Source organism: Pelophylax lessonae (genome assembly GCF_965119305.1).
Source record: "Pelophylax lessonae genome assembly, chromosome: 12".
In the NCBI taxonomy this organism is placed as follows: Eukaryota; Metazoa; Chordata; class Amphibia; order Anura; family Ranidae; genus Pelophylax; species Pelophylax lessonae.
Genome location: NC_138779.1, coordinates 30,074,207 through 30,085,430, shown reverse-complemented (window position 1 = coordinate 30,085,430; position 11,224 = coordinate 30,074,207). Strand labels below are relative to the sequence as shown.

The following is an 11,224-nucleotide window of genomic DNA, read 5'->3' as shown; positions in this document are numbered from 1 at the left end:
TTGTGGCATACACCCTGGCTGATAGCACCCTTATCCCAGCTGGGAGGTGATCTGTTTTGGAGTGGTGCCCACCTGGTATTGTGAGTAAATTGTATTTTCTGGGGGTAGATATGGGCCTAGCATGATTTGAACCCTTTGGGGGCTCTCTTGGTTCCCCTGGTGTCTTGGGAGGACTATGCCCAAACCCTCTGTAGGTTCCCCCCAACCTCATCCTACCTTGGGGCATGGAAGTATTGTGGCGCCTTTTTGATGGGGTTGACTGTGAGGACAGTGACCCTCATCAGCCTCTGAATCAGAGGCCAGCTCCCTAAAAGGAGAATGCTGTAGGCTTTTAAAGTTGATTTTGTTGTGAAAATGTTAATATCCATAGTCACCAGGCTTCCTAGTTCAGCTGAAATCAAGGCCAGCAACTGCAATACTGCCTGTCCAGGAATCATATGAAAAGAGTCTGATTTTTCCAGCTTGGGGCACATAAATTGCAAAAGCATGGAGTAATGCTGCTTTAAAAGCGTTGATCACGGTTAATTAGGTTATCACCTCGACACTCTTCCTCCTGAATCCAACCCAGCATGAGGGAAAAGCAGGAAGTTGTCACCTTATAGGGAAGTACTGCTGGTTATAGCACCAGGGCTACAGAAATATGGATGCACATACAAATTAATAGGAAGCTGCAGGGAAATTGGCTGCCCTATACAAGTGTGTGTATATATATATATATATATATATATATAGTGGGGGGGGAGGGAGAGAATACATTACCCACACTTAAGATGGTGGCGCTTACTTAGCATGCGGCTAGGGAGTGACACATGCTGGCTCTATAGCAGTGTTTCTCAACTCCGGTCCTCAAGGTACACTAACAGGCCAGGTTTGCAAGATAACTGAAAAACATCACAGGTGATATCATTTGCTGCTCAGTGATTGCAGTATTCTAGGCTGCATCTCCCCAAGGTAATACTTAAAATCTGGCCTGTTAGTGTGCCCTGAGGACTGGAGTTGAGAAACACTGCTCTATAGAACTAGCAAGCCCATGCGTGCCCCCCCCCCCCCCCCCCCAAACCCAAGTGCCAGAACACTCCAGACACACATTCCCCACAGGGAGAGAGGACAGATAACAAAACCGTGCAGACAAGGGGGATCTCTTAGGAAGCACAAATCCCATTAGGGGAGGGGGGCCCCATTCTCTTCCACACCCCCCCAGGACTGTCTCCAACCCAAAGTGGGGGTACTGCCAGCCAATGGATATGCTGTGACTCCGGCAGTTCCAGGTCAATGCGTCCCAACAAAGTATCTACTGGCTCTTCTTGCCCCTGGATCAGGGGGCACAGTCATGCCTAGGTCAGAACTATAACCTGCTCATGCTTGTAGGCCAGACTGGGGGGATCATAAGGATCTAGATTATCCAGTGCAAAGCCCCAGCCAGCATCGTTGCTTGTAGATCGCCAGGAAAATTCTTCCCTGAACACTAGCTAGCAAGTAAAGAGGATAAAAAAAAAAAAACAGACTACTAGTCCCAGCAGGAAACCTAGGTCCTACTCCCTCCTTCTCTAGGCAGAAACAAACTGGGTGCTGAGTCATGCAGGGAGGGGAGGGGTTTAATATACACACACCACCCCCTCCCCGGGGGGGGGGGGGGGGGGTATATTAAAAATTTTATTTCTCTTACGTCCTCCGACAGTCGCCGCCTCTTCATATTCGTCACATATGGGGTATTAGACTTTGCTCCGAAGGAGTAGCTAGGCAACAGAATATGTTAACAATAAAGCTTTAACATATCCCACCCTCAAGGGGTGGTCCCCTCAGTCAATACCCTCCTACTTCCTGCAACCATATCTCAGTTTTAATGTCTAGCTTGTCAGGAGTGGCTGGCTCTCTCTGTGCTGGGACTTTTTGTCCCAGGCTCTTTCTTCTTTTTGATATTTTGTTTGAGTTTTCTCTCTGCCTTTACTTAGCTGTTATTTTTGTCAGCATTAGTTAGTTCTTCGGAGCTGATCCCCCTGGTCGCAGGTCGTGGGTCAGTGGCTTCCCAGTCTGCCATCGAGCGTTCAGCCAGGTATCGCTCCTGGCACAGTGAACGACCCATCCCTGTTCGGTGCAGGGATGATTGGTGAGGTGGCTACCTCACCGGACGCTGTGCGGTTTCTGAACCGCCATTGTGTGCGTCTTGAATTGCGACTCTCCCTGCCTCATGTGCAGCGGCTTGTTCGCCTGTGCGGGTTCCCCACGCCATGTGAGGTAAGTGTATCTATGTGGGGACCTGTCTGTCTGGGGGGGGTCTCAGTCTGGGACTGTGTAACCTGCCTTTAATCACACTGCTTGTCTCCTTATCTCTCGGCTGCATGCTGTGGGCTGCAAGGGGGGGGGGGGGAGCTGTATGACACTGAGTATGTCAGGCTGGGCAGTGTGAGGAGCTGTGTGCTGTGGGGCATGTTTTTAATGGCATGTTGGGGCATATACAGCGATCGCTGCGGCGATCTAACGTATCCATATAATGGGTTAATATTGTGTGTGATTTTATGCACTGTGGAGCGGCGATTTCGGCGCCAAACGACGCCATTTTACCGGCGCCCGCTCCGGCCGCATGGTTTACATGCACGGCGGCCATTTTCTTGTAGCCTCCATAGGCTTACATAGAGCGCCCTGGCAGCATCACTTCCTCTCTCCTGGAAGCACCGATCGAGGCAGCAGCAGCAGCGGAGTCTCCTCAGGTTTTATCCTTCTATTCCTGTGTTCCATTGCCTGTATTCAGTCTGTATATTCCCTGTGGGGGTCTCATTGTGCCTGAGTGTGGTGCGGTGGGCTGCGCTTGCCGCGCTTGCTGTAAGGGGGCAGTTAACCCTTGGTTGTCTGGCATACAGGGGCAATGGATTCTCAGGAGGGCAAGTTTCCCACAGTATTGGTGGAAAGCCAGGGGACCGCTGTTTCCCCCCCAGGGGGGGATTTAGCCACTATTGTGGCTGGCCTTGCTGCACAGGTGCAAATGCTGGTGGCTGCTCAATCTACTAAACGGCCCAGAGTTGCTCTGTCCTCTGATTCTGAGGGTGAAGGTGATGGGGCTGTTCTGGCGGGGACCTCCCTATCGGGGTCCCGCTCCTCTCTTGATCTAGTGGGGTCTGAGGTAGAGGCTGAAGTTGAGGGGGTTGATAATTCTCCCCCTGGCTCGCCTGAAGAGCTTGCAATCATGGATGAGTTGATTGCTTCCATTAAGCAGACGCTACGTTTGCAGGACGAGGTGTGTCCCCCAGCTGCCTTGGCGGCTTATGGGACGCAGAGAAAACGCAGGACGCCGCAGGTTTTTCCCTGCAATGCTGATTTTCAGCGCGCTGTTAAGGACCAATGGCGCGATTTGCGCAAGCCTTTTGCGGTGCCAAGTAAATTTAAGCTGCGTTATCCTTTCTCGCCTGCCACTGATGAACGGTGGTGTGTGCCTCCGCCGGTGGATCATGCTATTGCGGTTTTGAACAAAGCCACTGCGATCCCTGCAGAGGGATCCCCTGTTTTCCGTGATGCCACGGATAGGAGACTGGAGTCTCTTGCCCGTCATACTTATTCTGTTACGGGTTCTATGCTTAAGGCTCTGTTTGCTTCTCTCATGGCGGCCCAGGCGATCGCAAGTTGGACGCAGATGCTTAGGCGCGTCCTAGTGGCCGATTCGGCCTCGGCGGCGACCCTGGATATGGTGGATCAGATCCACCAGGGTGTCATGTATCTGTGTGATGCGGACCTGGACCTGATTCCGTTGGCCGCGCGTGTGCACAGCGTGGCGGTGTTGTCTCGCCGCCTGGTTTGGTTGAAATGTTGGTCGGTGGACCAATCTTCACGTAAAACCTTAGCCAATCTGCCTTATGATGGGTCTCGCCTTTTTGGGGAGTCCCTGGATGTGTTGATTAAGGGGATTACCGGGGGTAAGAGCACTCTCTTGCCCCATTTCCCCAAGGCTAAGGGGGCTTCTGGGAAGAAGCATGCTCAGTTTCGGCCCCCTCAGGGGTCCTTTCGTGCCTTTCGGCCGCACTACAAGGGCAAACCGTTCAAGGGCCAAGGCTCTCAGAAGAAGCCCTGGTCTGGGAAACAGAAGTCCGGTCAATCCGGACCTGCGGCCCATAACAGTTCGGCCTGAAGGGGCGCCCTCACCCAGTTTTGGGGTGGGGGGACGCTTGCTCGGTTTTCTTCAGCCCTGGTTGGCCCGTGTGAGGGACAGATGGGTTCTGGAAATCGTTCGATCTGGTTACAAGATCGAGTTTCTCTCTCGGCCGGAGAGCAGATTTTTTCCCTCAAATCTTCAACTGTCTCCGGAGCGCCTGCGGGATCTGCACCTGGCGGTGCGGGACCTGAGGGCTCAGGGAGTGGTGGTTCCGGTGCCTCATCGGGACAGATTTCGGGGGTTTTATTCCAATCTGTTCACCGTGCCCAGAAAGGAGGGCAAGGTTCGTCCGATTCTGGACTTGAAAGCTCTGAACCGCTCTGTGCGAGTTCGCAAGTTCCGCATGGAATCCCTGCGCTCGGTGGTGGCTGCCCTGGTTCCGGGGGAATTCATGGCCTCCATCGATTTGAAGGATGCGTACCTTCACATCCCCATATTCGAGGGTCATCAGAAGTACCTTCGATTTGCCATTGCGGAGGATCACTACCAGTTTGTGGCGTTGCCCTTTGGGCTCGCCTCGGCTCCGCGGGTCTTCACCAAGGTGCTTGCACCGGTTCTGGCATTATTGAGAGCCCAGGGCATTTCTGTCCTGGGGTATCTGGACGACATTCTGGTTCGGTCTGCGACCAGACAGGGTCTGGAGAAGGACCTGTCTGTCACAATGCAAACTCTGCAGGAGTTCGGTTGGACGATAAATGTTCCAAAGTCGACACTGAGTCCGTCGGTTCGTCTCCCCTATCTGGGAATGATACTGGACTCGGTGCAGGCGAAGGTCTTCCTGCCGGAAGACAAACTCAGGACTCTTCAGGAGGAAGTCAGGTCCCTCAGGGACGTTCCACACTCGTCTCTGCGGACGGGTATGAGATGTCTGGGATTGATGGTCTCGGCCTTCGAGGCGATTCCTTTCGCGCAGTTTCACACGCGGGGTCTCCAAGCGGAGATCCTGTCCAGGTGGGACGGGCGACCTCAATCTCTGGATCTTCAGATCTCGTTGAGTCATCGCACCAGGGAAAACCTTCTGTGGTGGCTCCAGTCCCCGTTGGTGTCCGGGGGCAAGTCTTTTCGTCCGATCTCGTGGACGATCATCACCACGGATGCCAGCCTGTCGGGCTGGGGTGGTGTTCTGGGCGTTCTGTCCGCCCAGGGGACCTGGTCGGAGGGGGAGTCTTCCCTTCCGATCAACATTCTGGAATTGCGTGCGATAAGGCTCTGTCTTCATCGCTGGACGGACCGGCTGCAGGGCTGCCCGGTTCGGGTGCAGACGGACAATGCCACGGCGGTGGCCTACATCAACCACCAAGGGGGCACCAGGAGTGCCCGAGCGGCTCGAGAAGTGGCCGACATTCTGTCTTGGGCCGAGACTCATGTCCCGGCGATAACGGCGGTTCACATTCCGGGAGTGGAGAACTGGCAGGCGGACTATCTGAGTCGCCAGACCCTGGATCAGGGGGAATGGTCTCTCCACCCGGCTGTCTTCCAGATGTTGTGCGCGAAGTGGGGTCTTCCAGATGTGGACCTGTTCGCGTCTCGCCTCAACTACAAGGTGAAGAGGTTCGTAGCAAGGACGCGCGACCCTCGGGCAGACGCGTCGGACGCGTTAGTGGCCCCGTGGCATCAGTACAGGCTGATGTACGCGTTTCCACCGATTCAGTTGCTGTCCAGGTTCCTTCGCAGGTTGCACTCGGAACGCAGCACGGTGATTCTTGTGGCACCGGACTGGCCTCGCCGGTCCTGGTACGCAGACCTCGTGAATCTGGCGGTCGACGCTCCTTGGCGTCTGCCTCTTCGAGACGATCTACTGTCTCAAGGACCGATTTACCATCCTGCTTTACAGTCGCTGGCTTTGACGGCCTGGCTGTTGAGACCGAGGTCCTGAAGGAGAAGGGTCTCTCTCCAGAGGTCGTTCATACTTTGATCAACGCGAGGAAGTCTTCCTCGGGGAAGGTTTATTACCGTACTTGGAAGGCCTATTTTGCCTGGTGTGAGTCCAGGGGGTTTTCACCCCGCACGTACTCGGTTTCCCGTGTGCTGTCTTTCCTTCAGACGGGTGTCGATCAGCGTTTGGCGCTGGCTACGATTAAGGGTCAGGTGTCGGCGCTGGCCGTTCTATTTCAACGTCCCGTGGCTTCCAACTCCTTGGTTGGCACTTTTATTCAGGGTGTGCGGCATCTGGTTCCTCCTAGGAGGGATCCTTTGCCCCCTTGGGACTTGAATCTAGTTCTGTCTGTGTTACAACGTGCTCCTTTTGAACAGATCAGGGAGATATCGTTGTCTATGTTGTCCAAAAAGGTCGCCTTTTTGGTGGCGATCACTTCGGCTCGCAGAGTGTCGGAACTGGCGGCTTTGTCCTGCAAGTCTCCGTACCTGGTTGTTCATTTGGATAAGGTGGTCTTGCGACCTAATCCTTCTTTTCTACCGAAACGAGTTTCGGAATTCCATCTTAACGAGGATATTGTTTTGCCTTCGTTGTGCACGAAGCCTAAACATCCAAAGGAGGTGAGATTGCACTCTCTGGATGTTGTTCGGGCGATAAGGGTTTACCTTAAATCGACTGAGTCTTTTCGTAAGACTGACTCCTTGTTTGTTCTTCCAGAGGGTCCTCGGAAGGGCATGGCGGCTTCCGCCTCTACCATTGCCAAATGGATCAGGCAGACCATTGAACAGGCCTATGCCTTGCAGGGGAAGGTTCCCCCTGTGCCTGTGAAGGCGCACTCTACTAGATCACTGAGTACGTCTTGGGCCTGCCGTCATGGGGCTTCTGTAGCCCAGGTGTGTAAGGCGGCGACTTGGTCGACCGTACACACTTTCACAAAATTCTACAAAGTAGATGTTCAGGCATCGGCGGATGCTTCCTTTGGCCGCAAGGTTCTTAGTGCGGCTGTTCCATAGGGTCCCTTATTGGGGACTCCTGGCTGTTGGGATAGCTTTTTTGTATCCCCTGGTTTTTTTGTCTTTTCCTGGGTTGTTGCTCCTGTTGAGCACTTATTTTTGCTGTTGCCCAGCTGGTTTCCTTCCTTTGGTAAGGTTCCTTTCTTTGATGTGGAGACTGCGTTGCCTTTCGGCGCGGATGCGTTTCCCACCCCTCATGTTTGCACTGCTTTGGGACGTCCCCATATGTGACGAATATGAAGAGGCGGCGACTGTCGGAGGACGTAAGAGAAAACGGAATTTTTGTAAAATCTTACCTGTAAAATTCCTTTCTCTGAGTCCTCCGACAGTCGCCGCCCCCGCCCCTCTTTTGGGGTTTGAATGTATACTCTACTGCTATTCCACTAAAACTGAGATATGGTTGCAGGAAGTAGGAGGGTATTGACTGAGGGGACCACCCCTTGAGGGTGGGATATGTTAAAGCTTTATTGTTAACATATTCTGTTGCCTAGCTACTCCTTCGGAGCAAAGTCTAATACCCCATATGTGACGAATATGAAGAGGCGGCGACTGTCGGAGGACTCAGAGAAAGGAATTTTACAGGTAAGATTTTACAAAAATTCCGTTTTTTTATGCCCTGACTACTTCTGATGGGAGGAGTATAAATCCACTCAGCTCATGTAGATCAGTGGTCCTCAACTCCGGTCCTCAGGGCCACTAACAGGCCAGATTTTAGGTATTACCTTGGGGAGATGCAGACTAGAGTACTGCAATCACTGAGCAGCAAATGATATCACCTGGGATGTATTTCAGTTATCTTGCAAACCTGGTCTGTTAGTGGGCCCTGTAGGCCAGGGTTGAGGACCACTGATGTAGATGACTGTCGACAGATGATAGAGAATTCCAGATATATGTATAAATAAAAAACCATATACCATAGGCTGTGAAATCTCCCCCGCAGTACTGACACCCGTGGGACTACAAGTCCCAGCACCACTGCATGAGAAGGCAACAAGCCCTGGACTCACCACCACGCCTCATTCGACAGTAGAGGAGAGAGAGCCGATCCCAGGAAGCGCTCATGCCAACACTAGAGTCCGCCACTGCCTATGAAAAGGAACCTCCATCATAGCCGCCGAGCTCCAGAAACATGGCAACTAAACAGCCGAACATTTCCACTAGAAAATGGCAGCAGGCCCTGGGAGCTGTCCAGGCACCTCAAACAAGCATTCTTCCGTTCACCGTAAAGTGCAGACTGGATGCGGCTGCATGTTTCCCCCACCACCTCAGTACTTCACCCCCGAGGTGACAAAAAAAACCATACACAACAACCACCCACCATCCTGGGGAAAAACCCCTACAAAGCAAACCCGCCAGGGAGGGTAGGAGCCAGGAGACCTATCGCAGTTACCCCAGATTCCTGAGGGAGAGGGGGGCACTACTCACACCTTAGGAGCCAGGTGGCGTTTACTCCGAGCAGATCACCTCCCCATCTCCGCATGCGGGTGCTGCGGCCCAGGGATGTGACTGGCCACAACTAGGTCGTGTGCGTCTTTGCGAGGTGTTCCACACCTGGGCCAGTCACTCCAGTGGAACCCTGTCGCAGCGGAGCTAAGGCCTGCGCTCGCTGGCCAGACTGGGACAACTGTAAGGATCTAGAATATCCAGGTGATAGTAGTTCCCACAGGATTAACCTAATTGTGGAAGACAACAAAAAAGAAAAAATTTTGTTTAAAAAGGAAAAGTGCAAGGACCAGAGATCCCTGCAAGGACCTAGGTCCTTACTCCTGACTAGGCAGAAAAAAAAAAAAAACAGCAATCCGAGAGCAGGAAGTGGAGTATAACACCTGGGAGTGCCCCATAGGCGTAGTTAAGCTTTGTTAAACATTTCCCACCTAGTGTCCTACTCCTGGGAAGAGCAGCATAACCCATCCATCTAATATAGATATGAAGCTGTGTCCATCAATGAACGATAGAGAGATGGGATTTTTGACTTACTGTTAAATCCATTTCTCTGATATTCATTGACAGACACAGCACCCACCCCTCTGTGGAGTTGGCTTTCTTCTGGCACTGCTTGTAACCAAACTGAGTGCCTATAGCTGGGGGCAGGGGGGATTATACCTCCTGGGACTGCCCATAGGCGTAGTTGAGCTTTTTTTTTTCTGTCTAGTGTCCTACTCCTGTAGGGGGCAGCATAACCCAATGGTTAAGAAGCACAGGAGCTGTGTCCTTAACAGCAATGAGTGTACATAAATGCTAATGCATTTCAGCCGTAGCCTTCCTCATAGCGTGCATCTTATACCAATATCCTACTGGTGGGATCTTAAATTAGTAATGTTGATGCAAATGATCTGGTTCCCAGGCAGGCAGCTTCTACACCCCAGAGGATCACCAGTCTCCTTTGCTTTGGTACATAACAAAAATTGAATTTGAAGTGCCACGCCATTGCTAAGGCTAGGTTCACATCTGTGCTGGCAATTACTACTGCAGGAACGCTCCTGTTCCTAAAGCAGCAACCACCTGCACAGAAAAATAAAAAGCTATATGTGGGTGCCATTAATGCTAATGGCGCACACTGGAAATCACTCCCACACTAGAAACTGTACTGCAGTTCCTGTGCCGGCTGCAATTTCTAAATTGCTGCAGGAGGCTCAGCAGCCCTTTCAAATGCATGGGCTGGCGTGCTCACACAGCAGATGTGAGCATAGCCTAATAGAGCTGGATACAAACATATTTATAAAAGTCCAAACGGTAGCAAACATGTTTTGAGGGTTTAAGAGGCATCCCCTTCAAAGGGGGCTTGATTGACAACAAAGATTAAACCGAAAGTGAACTTGACCTACAATGGTATTTTTCCAGTGTAAATTACAAGCACAGGCCTTGGCAGCAGCTTGTTTGGCTGCTGCACCACACCACTTGTTCAATCAACTTTTACTGAAGAGCTGGTCTGAAAACTGTAAACCAAACAGATGCAGGAATTGTGTGGGTGTCTTGAGAGGTGGCAGTTTAAATATAATAGCCTTGTAGGGGGGCTGTTAAGCTTGTTGTACAGTTTTTTTCCCCTGTAAACCCGGCAGGCTGAACATAAAAAAAAAAAAAAAGCAGAGGAGCTTGCTGTACTAACTGCAAAGTTAGTACATCGAACCCCGATCCTCTCTTCTGGGGTCCCTCACCAGTGCTCTGGGCTCCAAGATGTGACCAGTTATTATAGCAAGATCTACTAGAAGGAAAGGTTCAAAATGTCTATAATATTATTTATCCACATATAGAAAGGTGCATGATTTGACATTTCCAACCCTATAACAGACAGTACACATTGGATAACTTAGCGTTTTATTTTGCATCACAGACAGATTACAGAAGGGTGTCGGTACGCATATACAAAGACAAATTGCCAAGCATGGTTAAATCTTACATCTAAGTACAAAAAATGGAGCAGCATTATACAAAAGTTATGTACAGAGATACAATGCTTAAAGCTGAATTCCAGGAATTCAACTTTTAATGCACACATCGCAGACAATTTAAGAATATCATGGCTTCTGTTTAATAAACCATCTTACATCATATATATCTATCTTTTACTTTGATTTGAGTGAGCCCCTTGCAGAAGACCGACTACGATTTTGCCTTCGTTGCACTGGAGACTCTACGTTCCACTGCCTGGGTTGTGGTGCCCTAAAAATAAAAAGAAATCAGACATGTTATGCTACATTTGCTCATTCTGCCCCCCCCCCCATAAATTATAAAGGAGCCCCACTTAATCCCTACCACCAAGAAGACATACTTCAATAGAAATAAAATGAGACAGTGTTGGAATATACGCAACCACCTTTACTTAGCCCGAGCTGTAGAGTACGACGTAATAAAAGAATAAGTTCACTTGGAAAAAAAAATAAATGCACTTTTCTTTTGGAGCCTGGAAAACTTTGCACCAGTGATCAGAAGATTGCTGATGCCACGCAGGTCTCCCGCAGACTGTCATTATGAGCTGTCAGCCCCGTACACAAGGCCTAAAAAAGCAAGGTGTGGAGCGATATCTCCTACTGTGATTTAGCATAGGCCAGAAACAAATAGTGATTCATGTGTTCAAACTACATAACTTGGCAGCGATCGGAATTTTTCAATGAATTGGTTATTTTCCAATTTGTTAAAGCTAAAACAATTGATTCTTATAAAACAATCAAAATGAAGTTAAAAAACGGCTGCTCT

The 11,224-nt window shown here is 50.7% G+C and overlaps 1 protein-coding gene across 1 annotated transcript in view; it reads right to left on the bottom strand.

The window, feature by feature from the left end:
* Window positions 1-10,507: 10,507 nt before the first annotated feature.
* Window positions 10,508-11,224, bottom strand: part of NCAPD3 (non-SMC condensin II complex subunit D3) — a 67,281-nt gene continuing 66,564 nt past the window's right edge. Inside the window, exon 35 of the mRNA XM_082273420.1 lies at window positions 10,508-10,690. Coding sequence (XP_082129546.1) covers window positions 10,594-10,690 — 97 coding nt within the window. The 3' untranslated portion in view covers window positions 10,508-10,593. The remainder of the gene's footprint in view (window positions 10,691-11,224) is intronic.